This window comes from Acanthochromis polyacanthus, chromosome 11 (assembly GCF_021347895.1).
Source record: "Acanthochromis polyacanthus isolate Apoly-LR-REF ecotype Palm Island chromosome 11, KAUST_Apoly_ChrSc, whole genome shotgun sequence".
Lineage (NCBI taxonomy): Eukaryota > Metazoa > Chordata > Actinopteri > Pomacentridae > Acanthochromis > Acanthochromis polyacanthus.
The window spans coordinates 4,324,609-4,342,793 of record NC_067123.1 but is presented as its reverse complement, the minus strand read 5'-3'; the positions used below and the strand labels follow the sequence as shown (position 1 = coordinate 4,342,793).

At 36.9% G+C, this 18,185-nt stretch overlaps 1 protein-coding gene across 1 annotated transcript in view; it reads right to left on the bottom strand.

The window, feature by feature from the left end:
- sdc2 (syndecan 2) overlaps positions 1–17,333 on the bottom strand; it is a 75,001-nt gene extending 57,668 nt beyond the window's left edge. Inside the window, exon 1 of the mRNA XM_022211837.2 lies at positions 16,968–17,333. Within this exon, the coding sequence (XP_022067529.1) occupies positions 16,968–17,027 (60 nt within the window). The 5' untranslated portion in view covers positions 17,028–17,333. The remainder of the gene's footprint in view (positions 1–16,967) is intronic.
- Between the last annotated feature and the right edge of the window lie 852 nt (positions 17,334–18,185).

The window sequence follows — 18,185 nt, the reverse complement described above, 5'->3', positions numbered from 1 at the left end:
GTGCTGATTTCTGGTCACTCTGTAGAGAATATGCACGTTTGTAGGGATTTTGTGTGCTTTTGTTGTGATTTTTCACCATTTTGCTGTGGATTTGCATCTCTTTGTGGTAATTTTGGCACGCTCTCTCGTTATTTTGTGTATTTTTTAGTAATTTCTCGTTTCTTTGGTTATTTTGTGTTACTGTTGGGATTTTGCATCTTTATTTAAGATATTGTTTTCACAGTAATTTGCATGTTTTTGTGGTTTTGGGGTGACTGTGTGCTTTTGTTGTGATTTTTCACCATTTTGTTGTGGATTTGTATCTCTTTGTGATAATTTCTGTCTTGTCGTAGTAATTTTGCACCTTTCTGTGGTAACTTTGTGTTATTGTTGTGTTTTTGCAATTTTTTAAAACATAATTTTGTCTTTTGTAGTAATTGTGCATCTGTTTGTGGTGATTTTTGGCCACTCTGTAGAGACTATGCACGTTTTGTCGTGATTTTGTGTGTTTTAAGAGAAATTATAAGGGAATCAAAGGACAAGAAGCTGATAAGAGACGAAGACGACGCTCTAAAGAGTAAAAACAGACCAAAGGTTTGCTGTGAAGAAGCTGCTTTCCACAATAAAAGCATGAAGAAGCCGCCGGCCGACACGAGTTCGTCTCAGCGGGTCTAAATAAACTTCGTCCTTGTTGTGGTTCGACCACACGGAACAAACGCTGCAGCTTCAAAAGGAGATTCTTCAACAGACTCGGATGTGTTGAAGCTGCAGAGTGCGTCTCTGAGTCACTTTAAAAACACTCAGATCTATTCTTACAACAGCAGAAGAAGTCGCTGATGTATTTTTAGCCCTTAAAACATCAGAAAAGAAGTTTATTTTTATGTTGTTGCAGATGTAGATCCTTCACATTAACGCTGACAGTCAAATATGCTAAATTTAAGTTACAATATCTCTGAAAGCACAAGAATTCATTGTGACAGAATTTCAAAATAAGACTGAATGAGGAAGGGACGACATTTTAGATGCAGAAAATCAACTCATAATGTGCAAAAATCACTCTTATAGTTATCATTTTTAAATATAACTCAGGAACCAAACAGATATGGATGCAAATTGCAGATTAACTGGTTTATTGAGGGAATAATTTTTGTGTTTTTACATGAAGCGACAGTAAAATGTAGATTAAAACATTTGTAAAGAGCATTTTTCAACAATTTTCTGATACTTTAAGCCTTTAAAACATTTAAAATATATATTAAAAAATCATTTTTTCTGGTCATTATTTTATTCAATAATTCAGAAGCAAGACAGACAAAATGTGAACTGAAACGTAACTGGCTGTTTGAGGCAATAATAATTTTAGTAAAATATGGATTTTGGCTTCAACTTTGGATTTTAAAAACTTGTGACTGATATTTTTTTACTTTTTTTCTGACATTTTAAGCCTTAAAACATGCATCAATCATCCAAAAACATTTTAAAAATTCATTAAAACAGTCTGGTTTTGATGCTTTCTGTCTGTTTTTTGGTAACAATTCAGTAATTAATTCACTTAATATGACAAAATTTCAAAATAAGACAAAATGACCACATTATGATGTTTTATTTTTGGTAGATCAACTTCAATGTGACTTTAAAATGTGAAAAATCACTTTTATTGTCATTATTTTACTCTGAAACTCTGGAACAGGATGGACAGAGGCAGCAATTTTGGTATTTTTGCATTAAATGACAGTAAAATGTCGATTTTTGGCTTCAACTTTGGACATTAGGAACTTGTGACGGACATTCTTAAGCAGTTTTCTGATATTTTAAGCCTTGAAAAACATTAAAATCCTGTTTCTGGTCATAATTTTACTCTCCAAGTCAGAAACAGAACAAATAAGGAGGCAAACTAAAACATAACTCGCGGTAATTTCACATTTTTTACATTTTGTGAAAGTAAAAATGCAGATTTTTGGCTTCAACTTTGGACTTTTAAAAAATATTTTCTGATGTTTTCAAGCCTAAAAACACGACTCAATTATTCAAAAACCTAAAAATATGAATAGATAATTCAAAAATATCTGACAGGAAAATACTGAGGACTGCTGTTTGTTTATGGTTCAACCTTCAACCAAATAAAAGTTTAATTTGCATCAATAAAGTTGCACCTTTTATTTTACTGCTTCGGGATTCAATCTGCTGCTTTTATGACTCCTGAGGCCAAAAGTTCATCCTGATGGTTTCATATGTTTCAGTCACAACCTTAAAGCTGCATTTTGACGTTTTATTATCACATTTTCAAACTGTTAATTACACAAAAGAAGAGAAATTTATCAGTCAATCAGCAGATTTTCTTTCTCACGATGAAACTCAGTCAGAATTTGTAAATTTGCAAAATAAAACTTGAGATATTTCCTCAAAATGGACCAGAATTTATGCAGATTTGATTCTTTATTTGTGCCTGAAGGCTGCAGAGTTCTGTCCACGACTAAAAAGCTCATTTAGCTGCAGAAAAATCAGTGGAATTCTCCTTTATTTTCTATTTTTTATCAGTTTTTTTAATGATTCATTTAACTTTTACAGCCTCTGATTAAAATCTTTGTCTTACGTAACTGAAAACAAAGTCTCTGGGTTCAAACGCAGCTCAAGTTCCTGCACAGACGTCCTCAGAAAGAAGAAAGAAGCATTTTATTGGTTTAGAGCTCAACTTCATGGGATTTTCTTCACATTTAGGTAAACAGAGTCAAAAATACAAAAATAAACACAAAATAATACAGAAATGTGCAAAACCAGCCTCTAAAATCTGCATTTAAAATCTACAATAATGTTAAAAAGCTTCACAATTTAATGCAAAAACAAAAGTAGACACTAAAGCCACGCATTTTTAAAAGTGTTTTAGGTTTAATTTGACTACAATGAAGCATTACAGCAACATATTTTCAACCTTGTTTTTATCAAATAAACCATTGAATTAGAGTTATAGAGTGAAATAAAGACCAGAAAAGGGATTTTTGCACATTTTTTGGTGCCATTTTGTACATTATTGCAGTGATTTAGCATGTTTCTGCAGCGGTTTTACACTTTTTTGTAGTGATTTTGCACATTTCTGCGTTGATAGTGCACATTTCTGTTGTGGTTTTGCACTTTTTTGTGGCGATTTTGCACATTTTTGTGATGACTTGAACATTCTGTGGTAATTTTGCATGTTTCTGTAGTCATTTTGCATGCTTTTGTAGTGACTTTGCACAATTTGTGATAAATTTGCGTGTTTTTGTGGTCATTTTGCACATAAGGACCACATTTTTGTGGTCATTTTGCACATTTATGTGGTGATTTTGCATGTTTCTATAGTCATTTAGCATGTTTCTGTAGTGATTTTGCACATTTTTGTGGTATTTTGCACATTTTTGTGGTGCTTTTGCATGTTATTGTAGTGATTTTTGTACATTTTCAGGTGATTTTGCGTGTTTATCCAATATCTTTATTTTAAGGGAATAATTTTGGACTTCAGGATGCTGCAAATCTGGATTTTCTCTTCATTTTCTACTGAAAAATGACCAGAAAACTGATAAATAAACAGAATCGACTCCTGCGACTTTAAATTGATGTTTAATTCCAGTTTCTTATCGAGTTTTCTTGAATTTGAATCCAAAATGTTCCAACAAACACGTCAGACTCGTTTGCTTCCTCATGCATCGCTGGTCGAGTCGATGTTTTAAAATAGTTTCAATCCATGGATGACGTCTGCAGCCGAACAGTTTAACAGAAGCGACTATTGATCGGTGGAATAAAAACCTGCATCACGTTGGATCAGAGTTCAGGCATGTGAGACGCTTCATTCTTTGAAACCATCCACACACAAGCTTCCTGCTCATCACTTGATGAAACTAATTCTCATCGTCGGGCTGCAGGCGCCTCCATTAAAGCGTGAAAAGTCTTTAAGCGGAGCACGAAGACGACTCGGATTAGAGGAAGCGGAGCGGCGACCTTGCTGCTGTCGCTGGAAAAACGAGACGTAAAACCAGCAGGAGGAAGATTTGAAGTTTATCTGCTGAAATATAACCGCTGAGCTCGTTATTAATGATAGAACGGTAATTAACGGCTTCAGTTTGGGTTTTATTTCTGCTGCTTTTAGGCCACAAGTCAGGAATTCAGAAAGAATTTCAAAATAAGACTAAATGTGGAACAGATGACATTTGATATCTAGAAGGTCGACTTCATTTTGACTTTAAAATGTGCAAAAATCTCTTTGTTTGGTCATTATTTTATTCTATAACTCCGGAACAGAACACATACTGATGTAATTCGCAGCTTTAATGATTAAAGAATGCAGTAATTTTGGTCTTTTTTATGTAATTTGACAGAAAAATCTAAATTTTTTGCTTCAACTTTGGACTTCAGAAACTTGTGACGAGCATTAATTAACTAATTTCAGCATTTAAATACCAAAAACATGAATCAAATGTTCAAAAACACTGAAAAATACAAATAAATCAGTCAGGTTTTGATGCTTCCTGTCCATTTTTGGACACAACTCAAGAATTTCTACACTTATTCTATCAAAATAAGACTAAATAATGACATTTTAAATCCAGAAGATCAACTTTTATGTGACTATAAAATCAGTTTTCTTATCATTTATTTTACTCCATAACTCAGGAACAGGATGGACAGAGGCAGTCATTTTAATCTTTTACATTTAGTGACAGTAAAATGTAGATTTAGAAGTTTGTGACGAACATTTTTTCACTATTTTCTGACATTTTAAGCAATAAAAGATTAATTATTTGAAAACATTTAAAAGATATTTCTAGATTAGTCTGGCTTTGATGCTTTTTTCCTATTTTATGGCCACACCTCAAAAATGAATTCACTAATATTGACCAAATTTCAAAATAAGACTAAATGATGACATTTTATATCTTGAAAATGAACTTCACTGTGGCTTTATAATCTGCAGAAATCACTTTTCTGGTCATTATTTTACTCTATAACTCAGGAAAAAGATGGACAGAGGCTTTTGTCTTTATTTTGTGGGCGGCATGGCTCAGTGGGTAGAGTGGCCGTCTTGCAACCGAAGGGTTGCCGGTTCGATCCTCGCCCCGTCGTGTTCGAGGTGTCCCTGAGTAAGACACCTAACCCCGAATTGCTCCTGATGGGGTCGTGGTTAGCGCCTTGCATGTCAGCTTCCGCCATCAGTGTGTGAATGTGTGTGTGAATGGGTGAATGTGATGTATCATGTAAAGCGCTTTGGGTACCTCGCAGGTATAGTAAAGCGCTATATAAATACAGACCATTTACCATTTGACAGTAAAATGTGGATTTTTGGTGGACTGTTGGTAGAAGCCAAGCATTTGGACTTTAGAAGATTGAAACGAGCATTTTTCATCATTTCATTTATTTTTATTTTTTTTTTACATTTGAAGCCTTTCAAACATGAATCAACGTCCAAAACATGAAAAAAAATATTGAAAGATCAGTCTGGTTTTGATGCTTTCTGTCTATTTTCTGGCCACAACCCAAGAAATAATTCAGTCATTTTGCCTAAATTTCAAAATAAGACAAAATGATGACATTTTATATCTGGAAGATCAACTTTACTGACTTTAAAATGTGCAAAAATCTCTTTTTCTTATCACTATTTTACTCTACCACTTAGGTGCAGGATGGACAGAGGCAGTGATTTCCATGTTTTTTTCATTATTTGAAAGTAAAATGTGGATTTTTCCTTATGCACGGTTGGTAGAAGCCAAACATTTGTACTTTGGAAGCTTGAGACGAGCATTTTTCACCATTTTCTGACATTTGAAGCCTTGAAAACATGAATCAACATCAAAAGCATCAAAAGAAATTTATACAGATGAGTCTGGTTTTGATGCTTCTGTCTATTTTCTGCCCAGAACTCAAGAATTCATTCGCTCATTTTGCCAAAATTTCAAAATAACACTACGTGATGACATTTTTTTATCTGGAAGATCAACTTCACTGTGACTTTATAAGCTACAAAAATCACTTTTCTTATCATTATTTTACTCCGTAATCCAGGTACAGCATGGACAGAGGCAGTAATTTCCATCTTTTATCATTATTTGATGGCAAAATGTGGATTTTTGACTGGTGGACTGTTGGTAGAAACCAAACATTTGGACTTTGGAAGCTTGAAACGAGCATTTTTCACCATTTTCTGACATTTGAAGCCTTTAAAACATGAATCAACTTTAAAAATATATATTATTAATCCAGTCAAAGCCACCGTTTGAGGGCGGCAGAGCCACCGTTTGAGGGCGGCAGAGCCACCGTTTGAGGGCGTTTGAGGACGGCAAAGCCACCGTTTGAGGGCGGCAGAGCCACCGTTTGAGGGCGTTTGAGGACGGCAAAGCCACCGTTTGAGGGCGGCAGAGCCACCGTTTGAGGGCGGCAAAGAGACCGTTTGAGGGCGGCAGAGCCACCGTTTGAGGGCGGCAGAGCCACCGTTTGAGGGCGGCAGAGCCACCGTTTGAGGGCGTTTGAGGGCGGCGAAGCCACCGTTTGAGGGCGGCGAAGCCACCGTTCGAGGGCGGCGAAGCCACCGTTCGAGGGCGGCGAAGCCACCGTTCGAGGGCGGCGAAGCCACCGTTCGAGGGCGGCGAAGCCACCGTTTGAGGACCAGGACGTGGAAAATCAACACACGACAGGCCGGTAAACATGCAAACTGTGCAGGAGAGCGGATTTAATCTGAGAAATCATCATATTCTGCATATGTTTGTGTTTAATGCGTGCCGTTTTTTGGCCTCAACTCAAGAATTCTTTCATTTATTATGACAGACCTGACCAAAACGAGGAAAAACTGTCTAGAATTTTGAAAAAAAATGTTCAAAATGACTTGAAACATGTTCAAAACTGCTGAGAAATAACCAAAATAGTTAAAACCCCGTCTGAAAGGACTCAAAAATTCACTTGAAATCTGCACATCACTCAGATAGTAGAAAATGACATTCCTGAATAATTATTGGATTGTGAAAATGGAAAACGTGGTATAGTGTCTCCATAAAGTTCCTGTAAGTGTCTTTATCTATGGATGGATCCAAATTTCTAATAAAATACACTCTTTTCACCAAACTTTTAGATATTTTTAACTAGAAATTTGTTCTAAATGACTCAAAATTGACCACAATGTCTTGGAATGTCTCCAAAATGAACAAAAGAAGATAAAGAATGTACAAAACAACTCAAAAACTGTCAAAAATTAATCAAAAATGTCTTAAAACTTGTCCAGAATGAGTCAAATGTGTAAAAACTACACTAATAAATGATTATCTGGTCTTTAACAATGAAAGAAAGGAGGCTGGTATAATGTCCCCATAAAGTTCCTGTTAGTGTATCTAAATGGATGGATCCATATTTCTACTAAAATCCAGTCTTTGGTCGACATTTCTCCAACTTTAGAGGCTCTAACATCAGTAGAATCTGATGTGAGGAAAGACAACATGACGGTTTTTTGTTATTTTGATCAGAAATTTGTTCAAATTAAACAACATTTTGTCCAAAAATGACTCAGAATCATCCAAAATTACTTTAAACTTGTCCAGAATTCCAAGAAAATGGTCCCAAATGACAACAATAAATACTTTAAATGGAAGAAGGTGTAAAAGTTTCGATGTTCAGTGGTCCTGTGGCCCCAGAATGGATTGAGAACGGCTGTCTTTAGGACTTTAACCGCCACAGATCAGCTCCAGACCTACAGATCTTCTCTGAGCTGCTTTCTAACCACCGTCAGCTGCTCCTGGCCTCACAGTGACTCAGCGTCTGGACCCTTTGATGATGTGGTCGCAGTTTAGAGGCTCTGAACTTCAGCAAACCTCCGCTTCCACTGGAGCTGCTGAAGGAAACACGTTTTCCTTCTTTAAATAATGAGGAAAGTTGTTCTACTTTAGGTCATTAATGACAAACACGTCTGAGTGATGAATGTTCACCAGGACTTACTGGAACCTCTAAAGTCGCTGCTTTTCTCTAAATGGTGTCGAGTTAAAGCAGCACTTTAACACTTTTTACACTTTAACTCCTTCTGAAGTGTTTTTAGACTCCAGATTGGAGGATTAATGGAAGAACCAGAGAAAATGTGTTTGAAATGACTCAAAAGGTGTCAAAAATGATGGAAATCAACCTAAAGTTACTCAACAGGAAAAAAACAAAACGTGTCCCACGTGACTTCAAATTTCTTCTTTTCCAAAATGATGCAAACATGGTCTAAAATGATGCAATACTGGTGCAAAGTGACCAAAATGTGTCCAAATTTTCAAAGCATTTGGGCAGATTTTTGTAGTTTTGGGCACATTTTGGATCAATTTGCAGCAATTTTGAGTCAGTTTCAAGTCTTATCAGACAAGTTTCTGTCACTTTAAACGAACTGATTTATTTCAGGAACTTTTCAGCCAGTTTGGATGCATTTTAAGTCATTCTGAACAGATTTTTGTCATTTTTAGACAAGGTTCAAGTCACTGGTGAAAAGGTTTTGTTATTTTCAACAAATTCTGAGTCATTTTGTAAAATATTTTGTTAGTTTTACCACATGTGGAGCAAATCTGAGTCACTTTTGGCAAATTTTCAGTCATTTTAGGCACATTTGAATCAATTTGGAACATTTTTGAAAAGAAAGAAGATCAGGTTTGACATATGTGGAATCATTTGGACATTTTTTCATTTAAATAACCTTATTTTGGAGTAACTGTGGACAAAGTTTTGTCACGTTTGACACATTCTGAGTCCATTTGAACAGAAACAATGTCAGGTTTGATGCACTGAGCCATTTTAGTCACTTTTCAGTCATTTTAGGCAAATTTTAATCAATTTGGAAGATTTTTGAAAAGAAAGAAGATCAGGTTTGACATATGTGGAATCATTTGGACATTTTTTCATTTAAATAACCTAAGTTTTGTCACGTTGGGCACATTCTGAGTCAATCCGAACAGGAAACACTGTCAGGTTTGATGCATTTGAGCCATTTTAGTCACATTTTCAGTCATTTTAATCACATTTTTAGTGATGTTAGACAAACTGGCCCAAAGCAAATCGACATTTTAACTCACAGTTCTCCTTTGCGGCAGGTTTTTGTGGTTTCGGTTCAGTTTTCTGGTAGAACTCAGTGCAGGAACTGTTCATAAGGCGGTTAGAGTTCCTGTAAATCAGGAGTTCTGCTGCGAGACTCCAACTAAAACAAACCCTCGCTCCTCCAGAGCCGGTAAACGTCATTAGTGCAGATCGCGGTGGCTTCAGGCTCGTTAAAGGACGAAGTGAAACCAAACGCTGCTCGTGAAACCGGCTTTGTTCTTCAGACAACGGAGCCTAAATGTGTTCCACGTGAAACACACGAGGTGACGTCAGCCGAGGTTTTTCCAGCCGACTCGTGGAAAACATCACATCTGCTCCGTTTACGCCGTTAAAAGGCTCCAAGCCGACACCAGAGCTGCAGAGAATCATCTGCTTCGTCCGTATTCACCCAAACCTGGAGTCCGTGCGCGGCACGAATATTCGGATCCATTCGTCTGGTCTCCCGGGTCCAAATGTTGCCTTCGTTTGGTCTTCAGTTAAACAGAAGAATTCCCAAACAGAGGTCTTCAGCATCTTGTGTTGTGTTTATGCAACGAAGTGAAGCGTGATGTCAGAGTCGGCAGCAACCCGGCCTTTCGGGTGGTGGTAAGAAACACGAATGGAGGAGCCGAGATGAGCCGAAGAACACGGCGGAATGAGCCGAAGTCGGACGATGTGGGCCGAAGGCGGAGGGAAGACAGTAACGCCAAATATTCTTTCCGCCCGGTAACGTCCGACGGAGGGGGGGGGATATTCGGATACCAAATTCCGTAAAAAAATGTCCGGATAGTGCCGTAGCAAACGAATATTTGGATATTCGGAATATATTCGGGTCCAGCCCTTCTTGAAACGCAAAAAAAAACTCCAAAATGACTCAAACCTGATGCTTTTCTTTTCTAAATGTCTGAAATATGGCCCCAGTTGACTGAAAATGTACCTAAAATTACTCCAATTGACTCCACGTGTAAAAACCTCACAAAATATTTTCCAAAATGACTTGAAGCTCGTCCAAAACGACAAAAATCTGTTCAAAGTGACTGAAAATGCGTCCAAACTGACTGAAAATGCACCAAAAATGACTCAAAATGTGTTTAAAGTGACAGAAATCTGTCAAATATGACTTGGAACGTGTCTAAAATTACAAGAAAATGTCCAGATTTACTCAAATTGATGTCACAAATGTCAAACCTCACAATTTTTCTTTTCAAAACGACTCAAATTCTGCAAATTGATTCAAAATGTGTCAAAGGTTTGTCCAAAATAACTCAGAATTTGTTTGAAATGTCAGAAACTTGTCTGATATGACTTGAAACGTGTCCAAAATTACTGAAAATGACTCAGGTTGACTCCGCGTGTGGAAAAAAAGACAGAAATCTTTTGTAAATGACTCAATATGTGTCCTGAATTAATGAAATGGGTCCAAATTGATGTCATACCAATCAATGAATTTAAAGTAACCTGCAGATTGAGTCATAATAAAACAGTTTTGGACAAAAAAAGGAAAAACTGCTTTTTAAAAATAAAGATTTAAATGATTGTTTTGGCCTCAAACAGCAGAAGTGACAACAAGAAGTTAAATAAAAGCGTTTTAGGTCAGAATCTTCTCCTTAACGACAGAACAAACAGAACGTGTTGAAGTTCTGACTCCTCTCACACCTCCAGACGAGCTTCACACTCCTCCCCCGACCGACTCGTCTGAGGCTGGAGGCAGCAGCCGGCAGTAAAAACAGAAAGAAAAGCAGAAAACAGACGTCCTGACAGGGTTTTCCCCGTTCCTCTCCTCCACCGCAGGCTGCCAGGGAAGTTTCCATTTGCTAAGCTAATTAAAAAGAAGAAAGGAGCTGGGAACAGAGGAGGAGGAGGTCCAGCTCCAGGTTGGAAAAGTTTCAGAAACACACTTCAAGCTGGTCTGAAATGATAAAAATGGGTCCAAAATGAATAAAAATGTGTCCAAAGTTACTGAAATGTGTTTAAAAGGACAAAAATATCTTTCAAATAACTCAGAAATGTGTCCAAAGTCATTGAAAAAGTGTTTAAAAGGACAAAAACCTCCTCAAAATAATTCACAAACGGTGCAAAGTGACTCAAAATGTGTCCAACATGAAACTTGAAATGACAAAACTTTGCCTAAAATCACTCAAAATGTCTCAAATTATTCCACATCTGTTTAAAAAATGCATAAAACACGACCTGAAACTCGGCTAAAATTACACCGTTTTCTCCAAATTGACCCAAACTGACTCCGACGCTGGTGAAAATTGACTTAAAATGAGCTCATTGTGACCAAATATCGTCCAACACGACTCAGAATATGTTTAAAACGACTAAAAATGAGCCCAAAGTTACTTAGAAGTTGTTTAAAATGACAAACCCCTCTGCAAAATGACTCAGAAATGGTGCAAAGTGGCTGAAAATTACTTGAAATTTGCCTAAAATAACCAAAACCCATCTAAACTGTGTCCAAATGGAATAGACATGGAAGAAAATGACTTGGAATTTGTTTAAAATAACAAAAACTCGGCTGAAATGACAACAGTGTGTCCAAAATAAACTAAAATGTGCACAAATTCACCATAAAATTGATCAAAATGACTTGAAACTTGTCTAAAACGAGCAAAATCCATCCAAAAAGACTTTAAACTGTGTCTAAAATTAATAAAAATCGACAGAGTAAGACTTAGAATTTGCTTAAAATGACAGAAAACGTCTCTGTAATAACTTCAAAGTTGTTTTAAAGAACAACAATTTGCACAAAATGACTCAGAATTTGTTTAAAAAGACAAAACCGTCCCTGAAATGACTCAAAGGTTTTCCAAAAGGACTCAAAATGTGTCTAAGATGAATAAAAATGTAACTACAATTACTCAAAATCAGATTAAAACGTGTTTGACATGACTTGAAGCTCAACTAAAATCATTTTCTTTCCTCCAAAATGATCCAGATTGACTAAACAAACCTGACAAACTGCTTTCCTAAATGACTTGAAGCTTATCTAACATGATAAAAGTCAGTCCAAAATGACTCAAACTACGTCCAACATACATAAAAAATACCTATAATGACTCAGAATTAGCTTAAAATGACAAAAGCGTGTCAATAATGGCATCAAACTTGTCCAAACTAACTGGAATATTGTCCAGAATGAACCTAAAATGGTAAAGAAAATGGAAAAAACTTCACGGAAAGGACTCAAAATGTGTCCAACATGACAGAAATCTGCCCAAAGTGACTGCAGAGTTTCCTAAAACTACCCAGAATTTATTTAAAATGACAGAAAATGACACGACACTTGTCTGAACTGACTGAAACTTTGTCCAGAATGACAAAAAATGGCCACAATGATTTAGAATTTGCTTAGAATTACAAAAATCTCTCTGGTGTGACTCAAAAGAATGTCCAAAATGAAGACAAATTTGACTTAAAAATGCCTCAAATTGACTCCATGTCTCAAACATAATTGATTTTTTTTAATGAATCTGAAATTATTTTAAATGGTCCAATGTGACAAAACCCTGTCCAAAAGTAGAATACCCAAATGTGTTCAAATAGAAGACAGAGGACACTAAAACGACAGAAAACTGTCAGAAATTACATAAAACTTCCAAACTGGCTGGAATTTTGTCCAGAATGGCAAAAAAATTGCAAAAAATTTCACTTTAAAGACACGAAAATGATCTAAACTGACTGAAAATTTCTCCTAAAATGACTCAGAAATAGTTTAAAAAGGTGTCTGACATGACTAGAAAGTGGACTAAAACTACAGATGTTGTGTGTTTTTCTGTAAAAACATCAGCTGGAAGGATTCATGATGACGACGGTACTGAAGAGTCCATTAGAGATTTACGTAACGCCGGAGCGCTGCATAAAAGCCCGGAGGAGAAACTGGACGGAGGATTAAAATAAAAGCCCACCGGGAGGAGAGGCTTCAGTCTGACGGATTCTACGCTTAAATAAAAGAGCTTCATTAAAGATGCAGCAGGACGAGCTGCAGCAGCTTCTCTCTGCATGTTTTCACTGCTTTTACTCCTGCTTTACTCGGACAGAAACGACTCTGGATGTGTTTAAAATGGAGAAAAAAATGGTCCAGAAGGACTAAAAATGTGACCAACGTGACAAACATTTGTCAGAAATTATTCTAAATACATCAAAAATGAAGGGAAATTTGCCTAAACTGACTCAGAACTTGTGTAAAATGACAGAACTTGTCCAACATGATCTGAAACTAAAACTAAAATGACGTGTTCAATGTGACAAATGTCCCAAAATCACTTGAAGCTTGTAAAAGTGCTCCAGAATGGCTCCAAATGTGCCTAAATGACTGGAAACCTGCCCAGAATTACCAAACATTTGTTTAAAATGACAGAACTTCTCCAAAATGACTCAGAATGTGCCAAAAATCAAGCAAAATTTGCCCGTGGTTATTAAAAACCAGTTAAAAATGACAAAAATTTCTTCAAAATGACTCATAAATGGTGCAAATTTACTCAAACTGTGTCCAGCATGGACTCAGAATTCATTCCAACGTGTCTGCTGAGACTTGTAATGACAAAACATTGTCTGAAATCACTCAAAATGTGCCTGAAATTATGCAAAATTACACGAAAACATGTCCGACATGAACTGAAACTCAAATGAAATTACACAAACTGGCTCCAGCGTTGGTGAAAACCGGCTAAATCTGACAAAAATATGTTCAATGTGACAAAACTTGGTCCAAAATGACTCAAAATGTGTCAAAAAATGGAAGAAAATGTGTCCAAAATTAACAGAAAGTTTGCCCTGAATTCCTCTGAGTTTGTTTAAAATGACAAAAACGCGTCCGGCTTGGCTTGAAACTCAACTATAATTCCAAATATGTCTCCAAAATGGCTCAAATTGATCTAAAATGTCAAACCTGACAAAGATGTTTTCCAAGATGAATCAAAATTAGTCTACATTCACTCAAAAATGCTGCAGATTCACTCTGAAGGTGGACAAAACTTCTCCAAAATGGTTCCGAACGGGTCTAAAATCAACACAAATTTGCCTAAAATTATTCAAGTAGAATTCCTATTGACTGAAACAACAATTTATTCCCTCCAAATTGACTCAAGGCGTGTCCAGCATGAATGAAAACTGGCCCTAGATTACTGTGAATTGGTTTAAAATGACTAAAAACTGTCTGACATGACTTGAAATTTGATTAAAATGGCATTGTTTTTCTACGAAACGACTCAAAATGTGTCCGATATGAATGAAAACTGGCCCTAGATTACTGTGAATTGGTTTAAAATGACAAAAAAAAACTTGTCCAACATGAGTTGAAACTTGACTAAAATTACAACATTTTTCAATTATACAACAAATTCTTTTCAAAACTTCTCAAAATTGCTGAAAATGGACTCAAAGTGTGTCCTAGGTGACCAAAATCTGTCCAAAATGACTGAAAATTAGTTAAAAATAACAAAAGAGCGTCTAATGTGACAGAAAATGTGACTAAATTTACTTATAATCTGTTTAAAATCACAGAAACTGATCTGAAATGACTTCAAACTCGCTTCAAATGACAACAATGTGTCCAGACAGACTGGAAATGAGTCTGAGTGAAACGGCTCCACGTGAGCCCGGTGTCGGTGTTTTTCCAGCGTCCTCAAACGTTGCATCACTTTAAGCTGAACCCAGACGGTAAACAAACATCAGCGTATCAGTGATGGAATCCTTCGATCCGTTTCATCTGCAGCTCTTCTGCTGATCAACGTGAAGGAATCAATGAGACATGTGGAGAGCATGAGGCCTTCAGGGGACGCTGGGAAAAAGCAGATACATCGATGGTGGGACGTTCACTGTTATCTAATGACCGACCGGAGAAAACACTTTAGTCTGATGGTTTAATGATAAATATGAGCGAGAAGAGGCTTCAGTGAACGTCTGTTCAACTCTAGATGCATTCTGAGGCTGCAGTGAAGCGTTATGTTCTGATATTTACACTAATCTCAGCAGCTCATCGTGCATCAATCAGTGAACCGTGATGAGGACATGGCAGCTCGTTTCAGTCTGACGGTTGGTGGACAGCGGATTTAAAAAAAATGTGTCTAAAGTGAAGAAAAATCTGAAAACCCTTCACAGAAATGGTTCAAAAATGGTGCAAATTGGGTTAAAGGGTGTCTAATATAAGTTAAAATCTGCACAAAATGACTCAATTTGTGTAAAATGACAAAAACCTTAAAACCTGAACTGACTCAGAACACATCAGACCTTTAAAAACCTTTATTCAGTTCAGAGAAAATTAGCCTAAAGTAACAAAAAAAGATGAAGCTTAACTCAGAACACATCTGAGATAAAAGTTTGTTCAAAATGACTCAAAAATGGTCAAACTTTCCTCAAAATGAGCCCAGAATGAGAGAACTTTGTCAGAAATGACTCGAAACGTGGCTAAAATTTGACCCAATGAGACAAAAGTTTGTTCAAAATGACTTGAAACTTTCTGAAACCACCAAAATGTGTAAAATGCGTCCAAATTGACTGAAAATTTTCCCATAAATTGTTAAAAATGGCAAAATCTTGTCCGACATGACTGGAAACTTAACTAAAAACGGCTTTTTTTTTCTACCAAAATGACTCCAAATGAGTCCAAAATGACTGAAAATTAGCCCAAAATGACTCAGAACTTGTTTAAATCGACAGGGACTTGTCCAGTACGACTTGAAACTTGTCTATAATTGACATTTCTTCTCCAAAATTACTCAAATCGACTGCACGTGTGTCAGACCTTTAAAACCTTTATTGAAACAGCTCAGAAATGGTCCAGACTGACTCAGTATGCTCCAACATGTTCAAGTTTGTCCAAAATGGTTCAGAATTTGTTCAAAATGACAAAATCTCATCCAGCATGACTGGAAACTCGCCTAAAATTGTAAAAGCATTCCCAAAACTGACTCCATGAGTGTCAAACCTGACAAATTTCATTTCAAAATGACAGAAAATTGGTGCAAATCTACTCTAAATGAGTCCAAGAAGACAAAAAGTGGAAGATCCAGACTGGTTTAAGACAGAAACTAACACCCTAAAGGACTTGAAACTTGTGTAAAAAGACAAACCACTCTTTGAAAATGGCACAAAACTGATTCAAACTGACTCCTTGACTTCTTTAGAGACACGGTTAGAATAAAATCACTCTTTTTGTGCAGCTACACAGAAAACAGGTTTAGGAAAAGAACCTAAAACCTGCTGTGGGGTGAAAACAAAGAGGATCTGAGACAAACCAGAACCAGCAGCAGGACCAGAACCAAGCAGAAGAAAGAGACAAAATCTGTCATCCAACCAACAACCGGCCAATTTAGAGCCGCAGAGGAGACCCGAGGCTCCTGGAAACACTGGAGAGAAGTCAGAGTTACAGTAAAACACCAAAACCAGGACAGAAACCAGCGAGGAAACTTGGGAAAAAAACCTCCAAAATCCCTGCACCAGAACCTGTTTCTACATCTTCTCCAGCCCATAATAATCACATCAAATGACATTCTTCTCATCTAAACTTCTCAGATGAGTCTCTCCTGACAAACCAATCACCTACAAGAGACATTTAACCAACAGATCCAGCGAATCTGCTCCACAAAAGTCCAATAAAACCAAAAAGTTGATTTTTACGCACAGATTTTTATCATCACAACACAGAAACTCTGAGCAACAGGCCTGAGTTCAGTCTGTCCTCAGCGCTGGCTCCAACCCCGGGAGACTTTTACACCTTTTCTCACCTCAATCCAAACCTAAAGCAGCGCTGTTGTTGTTGTTGTTCTTTTATTTGCGCGTAAAGAAACAAAAAGACGCATTTTTACGCACGACTGAGATTTTTTACGCACCAAAGCAGAAAACCGCAACAAAAAGCAGCGCGGCGGCTCCGACGTGGAACCGACTCGCGTTTCTCCCCCCCACAGCTGAAGTTTGACTCCAAAATAACTCACCGTCTCCCCGCAGAGGATCACGGTCAGTCCGAGGCTCAGAATTATCCAAACGTTCCTCATTATTCCTCAGATTTATCCAGGTAGAGAAAACAACAACAACCGCTGCGGACCGACGTCGGATCTTCTTTCTCCTTCTGCTCGCAGCCAAAACTCCTCAGGATCCCACCGTGTCGCTGATTCCTTCCTCCTCCTGCTGCAGCTTCTTCTCCTCTTTCTCCTTTTTTCCTTCTTCTTCGTGCGTAAAAATCGACCGTATTTCTGGAAACGCTTTAATCGCAACTCCTCTGCGCGCCGTGTGTCGCTGAAATCTGCACTGAGCTCCCTGCCTCCCTCTCTCCCTCTCTCTCTGCCTGATGCGCGCTCCCGGGGCAAAAATAACGAGGACAAAGTAGGGGAAGCGCGTGCACGAACAGACAGGCGCTCCGGTGAGTGCGTGCGCCTCTTTTGGCAGGCGCGTCACCGACAGGAGAGAAACTGAAGAGACACCCAGTAACAACAACAACAACAATAATAATAGTTATTATTACTATTATGGCTATAATTCTGATAATGAGGTGATTGTTGTGTTTTATTTCCTCCTCGTTGATGAATTAATATTTTATCTCAAATAACTGCATCCAGATTTTTGTTTATTTCAGCATCGATCAGATCAATGATGGGAATTTAACAGTTTTCTGTAAATAAACAAACAAATAAATAATCAGTTTGAGTCTTTCTCTGAATTCAAACACCTAAAGACAAAGTCTCCCCCTGCTGGACGGAACACGGATATTCACCTTCAAGAAATAAAATAAAATAAAATTAGATTAAATTGAATCAAATTAGATTCAATCGAGTGAGACTTCACTAATATCCTCTCATCCTGAAGTTTTTATTTATTATGTGCACGGTTATTGATTATTTAAATGTGATACTTCTGTTTGTTTTGGGATTTTAAAATGCCACAGTTTCACTTAAAATGTCAATAAAGTTCTCAGTCTGTCTGTACAGCAGAACTTTACAAAAATAGCAATAAAATTACATATGTATATAAAATTTTATGAAATATATATAATTTTATCTATAATATTATGAAACAAAAATATCAATCAAATTATATATATATAAAGTATTGATATTTTTGTAAATTAAAATAGAGATTAATATAATAGGTGGTCAAATAATAAATTTAAAAACTGGGAAGAATTGGGATTTTTATATGTTCAGGTTTACATTTAT